This window comes from Etheostoma spectabile, chromosome 23 (genome assembly GCF_008692095.1).
Source record: "Etheostoma spectabile isolate EspeVRDwgs_2016 chromosome 23, UIUC_Espe_1.0, whole genome shotgun sequence".
Taxonomy (NCBI): Eukaryota; Metazoa; Chordata; class Actinopteri; order Perciformes; family Percidae; genus Etheostoma; species Etheostoma spectabile.
Window position 1 is genome coordinate 16,160,104 of NC_045755.1, and position 4,758 is coordinate 16,164,861.

Genomic DNA, 4,758 nt, shown 5'->3' on the forward strand with positions numbered 1-4,758 from the left:
TGAGTTCCCAGAACCCAGGGAGATGTCTTTGAATTGCTTGTTTGGTCCAATCACAGTCCAAAACCCAACAGTATTTAATTTACAATAATGAAACAGAGAAAAGCAACCAATCTGGACTTTCAAAAAGCCAGAACAAGCCGATATTTGACCTTTTTTCTTGACAAATTACTAAACAATCATTAAAATAGTGGATTATTACTGGATTGTTAATCTTTTCTCAATCAATGTTGTAGTCCTTGAGCATTTATGTGGAATGGGTTGAGCAAAATCAATATAAACTGAACCCATTGTCGTTGAGAAAGCAGGCTTTTGCAATACTCAATTTTGCATGCTCAAATAAATACATTTCCCCATTTTTTGTTCTGATATCAAACACAGAGCATGCTGGTTATTGTGTCATATCAACCAGTTGTAAATTAAAAAATAAAGCGAGCTGCACATCACTCTGAAGTCCCATTGAGACAGTTGTGTCTCCGTTTGATCCCTTTGTACCTGCCTGATATGACCCACTCCAGAGACATCTCTGCATAATGTAGACTGGGATGAAGGGGACAAAGGTTTGAAGTCTTCCTGAGCGACAGGCCGTCTCTTCTCCTCTGATGGTTGTCGCAGGCATACAGCTACGAATTCCTGAGTGAGTTTGTGGATGCAAAGTGTTTCGGAAAACAACAGTGGTGGGAGAGGTTTTTGTTGTTTTGGGTCTGGAGAGGAGCAGTTGATTAGAAAGTAATTGGTGTATAATTGTAGTCCATCCATCTATGCATCTTCGTCCACTTATTGGCATTGGGTCACGGGGGGGGGGGAGCAGCTCCAGCAGGGGACCCCAAACTTCTTTTTCCCGAGCCACATCAACCAGCTCCGACTGGGGGATCCCGAGGCATTCCCAGGCCAGGTTGGAGATATAATCCCTCCACCTAAAGTCCTGGGTCTTCCCCGAGGCCTCCACCCAGCTGGACGTGCCTGGAACACCTCCCTAGGGAGGTGCCCCAGGGAAGGATTGTAGTTCAGGCGTATTTAAATCTTTTGTCAGTATCCATCTGCAGAAAAATGGACTGAGACACACAAAGAGAGCAAAGCTGGTGGTCTGGCAGAGGAGACCAAGGGAATGTCATGACAGGCCAGCGCATTTCGGAATTACTGGTCACATTAAGCTAACGTTTTGCATTTGTTCTTGCATATTTTTGACTTTTTGACACAAACCCTCAAAGATGTGTGACTCCTCGGAACAGTTTGCTGTGTTCTCTGTGTGAACTCTAAGCTATAGTCATAGTCATGTTTATTTGATTTTTTTTACATCCTAAATGGAGATGAGCTGCTCTGCTCTTGTGGAGCCGGTGTTATTCTTTCCCTCCTCCTTTTTTGTTCTCCTTCTGTTGCTTTTTCTTTTTCCCTTGCTTTTTTCTTCTTCTCCTCATTCTTCTTCTCTTCCTTTTTTATTTCCCTTCTCCTCGTTCTTCTTCTCCTCCCACTTTTCTCCTCTACTTAATCTTCCCTTGCTTCCTACACCTTTTTCTCTTCTTCCTGTTCCTTCTTTTTCTCTTTCTCTTCCTTCTCCCTTCCTTCCTCCTCCTTATACTTCTTTCCTCTTATAATTATTCCCCCTCCTCTTCCTTTTTCTCTTTATTGTTCTTATTCATATTCTGTACCATTATTCTCATTATCATTATTTCTATCATCTTTTGTAGTAGTAGTAGTAGTAGTAGTAGTAGTAGTAGTAGTAGTAGTAGTAGTTGTAGTTGTAGCAGTGTTGGGGGTGCATACATTCTCATTTCCATTTTTTTGTGGTCATCATAGAAATTGAGCTCAAACTGTGAAATCATTTATGAACAAAATATGACTAAAACTGCAATCTGCCGTCCTACTCCATCACACACACAGAAGCCACACGGTCTACCGTCTCAGCTGTTATGGTGGCGTGCTCGGCCTGTAGTACTCTATTGTGCTGCCCCTCTGTGCTGTAGGTGTAAATCTACTATACCTGGCATCGTGCCTGCACCACTGTATAGAGCCAATCGTCTTTCTCCGACAGATTACTGTTAGACCATTCAATCATTTTCCTTTGTTGTACGATGGATTGCACCTTTGTTTCCAGATGCAATGGCATGGCTGACCTACTGAAAAATTAAGTCAGTAATGGCATCTTAACACAAAAGAATAACACGTAATGTATTTTAAATGCTTTGTATGCAAATTGTGTTTGCCAGAAGGGGAACAACCTACATTTGTGTCTGTACTGTAAGGAACTGTTAGATTTTCTTGGGACATTTTGGACCCATACTTGTCTGGAACTACCTTGATTTTGTTGTAGATTATATGACTAGATTGCTTTTGTTTAAATTGTGAAAAATATGAAGAAAAAAACGACTGGTTTTTCACTGTATGTGAGTTTGTAGACTGTAATAGAAGAGATGACGTTGTGGTCAAGCTTAATTGTGATCTAAAGTCTATATTAATCTTAACCTATATGACTGTTGTATTGATTAGTTGCATATAATTTTGCTTTCCTGAACAGTTCTTGTCTATTTCAGCAGCTCTGATGTTTGACTTTATATTTATCATTGAAATGTCAATTTAAAATGTAGGATTTCTTCTTATATACTGTTTTTATTATCAATAACAAACAATTTACAATTAAATGAATATCATGTTATTCTGTCATTGTCATAACTTAAACCCTAAAATTTTAAAGTAGGACTCAAAAATCTAATGTTGCCCCAGCTCTTAGACTGGGTAAGCCCAGCCTGAAGTGCCGGCGATTTGATTTTGCCCTGCCGCTCAGGCTGGACACCTGTATATTTTTCTATCCTGCTTCTGTTACAAATCTGCAGGGACAAATCACAAACATGCTTATTCCACCTGGTGCGCTATTGGCGGGTTTAACACGACGACAATAGAGAAGCGACAGCAAGCAGCGTTTGGTTCAAATTCAACATTGCGGCCACCGGACTATCCAGTTGCGTACAGAGTCATTTGAACTCCCCAGTCTTAAAATATTGTGCTTGGTCTGGTGATAGCCAGACTAACCCCACATAGTATTAAGGACACATTTTGCCAAGGGGACTTAGGTTGTGGTTGCTAGAAAGCCTAAAATTGCAGGTAACATCAATGTGTGTAGTACAAGTTTTTATTAGTAAGTTGATTTTCTTCTTTGTATGTTCACTACTGTCCTACAAGCCCTGCTGCTTTACTGTATGTTGTATCGCTGTACCTTACACCATGGAGGGGTGTCGCAGAGTGTGTGTAATGCTGACCCATGCCCTTTTTTTCTTACTTTGCGTTGCTCAGGAGTTTGCGGCGCTGACCAAGGAGCTGAACGCCTGCAGGGAGCAGCTGCTGGAGAAGGAGGAGGAGATCTCTGAGCTCAAAGCCGAGAGGAACAACACCAGGGTGAGGGCAGCATTGACACATTAAAAACATCAACTAAACAGATTACACGGCAGCTAATTCATCTTGCCAAAGCGGTTTAATCTGCCATTGATTTAACAAGACAATTCCCTGAGGCCTTCATGGGCAAAGAGGGCGAATCAACTGTTTGGGCATTTTCAACCAGAAACGGAGTTTATGATGATGCTTGTTTCTTCCATATCCAATTGTGTTAAACTTGCATTTCACAAGTTTCTACAAAGTTTCCCGATTTGCCACAACTGTTCATGTCCTCTGCAAAAGGCTGGCTGCACACTGCGATAGTGAGCGTCCTGAGAAAGCTTAAGCTTTCAGATGGGTACGGTTTAAAGGCTGTAGAAGCACTGAAGCAACCATGCACACTGTCTGTTTCCAATGCCCGGACATACCTCATTAGCTCCCCACATTTTGCCAGAAAATTTTTACCCTAACTTCACATGGATGGCTGCTCAACAGTGAAACAAAGTCCAAATGGCACTGATGTCCTGCAGTAGTCCAGGTCAAAGTATTTTTTTTCGGGGGGGGGGGCACAGTAGCGGATGAGCTCGATTTTTGTGGAGCTTGAAGGCCTGTATCTTCAATAAGAAACATTTCCTTTTTTAAAGGAGTAAGCACACTCTGCTGTTGACAGATAAGACTCTGTTTTCCCTCCCCACTGCTGATTAAGTGTGGATTTTCAGTCTTGCACTATCTTTCTCTGTGTGGAGGCAGATGATTTTGGCACAACAGCAACTGAGAAAAACTAAAAAGAGGGCGGTAAGATGCAAGAGACGGGGAAAGACAAAAGTCACTTTCGCCCCTCACTTTATTATCACCTTGAATCTTCTGATTACAAAGCAATTTCCATTCAGCTGTGTTTTGCTGCTGGTAAGGTTTCACAGTTTATAAAAGTAATTGGACTGAGGAGCTGACAACCGATGTGATGACATAGGAGAGACTTTAACTTTATTGGTTGTTTTTAGATAAGCATTACAACTTAATTACATGCATGTCATTTTACAGACTAGAGTCACGCATGAGACATGACACAGAAAAAGGAGAGCAACAGAGAAAGATGCACATATTTACTGAACAGAAGGACACAGAAGCATGTATGTAGACACAATGGCTGCTAATGAGACTTTCAAGAGACAGTCGTATCAGACAGACAAGAGAAAAGACTACACCAAGTCTTCCTACAACCACAGTAGAGGTCTGCACAGGGTCTTTCAACCCTGCATGCACTTACTCCTACAGGACCACCCACTCCTGCAGAGATTCTGATCACATCCACCTGCTAAAATGTTTTCTATTCAAATTGTGTTTGCTCCATCCTGCAGGAAAAATATTAAAACAAAAACAGTTAAGAACAAAGAG

General features: G+C 41.4%; 1 protein-coding gene across 12 annotated transcripts in view; it reads left to right on the plus strand.

Moving 5' to 3' along the window:
* ppfia2 (PTPRF interacting protein alpha 2) overlaps positions 1 to 4,758 on the plus strand; it is a 188,865-nt gene that overhangs the window by 115,008 nt on the left and 69,099 nt on the right. For all 12 annotated transcript variants that reach the window (XR_004327812.1, XM_032505504.1, XM_032505505.1 and 9 more), the window contains one exon: positions 3,286 to 3,387. Coding sequence is in view for 11 of the 12 variants with exons in the window: in XM_032505504.1 (XP_032361395.1) it covers positions 3,286 to 3,387 (102 nt within the window). In the remaining variant the exon portion in view is untranslated. The remainder of the gene's footprint in view (positions 1 to 3,285; positions 3,388 to 4,758) is intronic.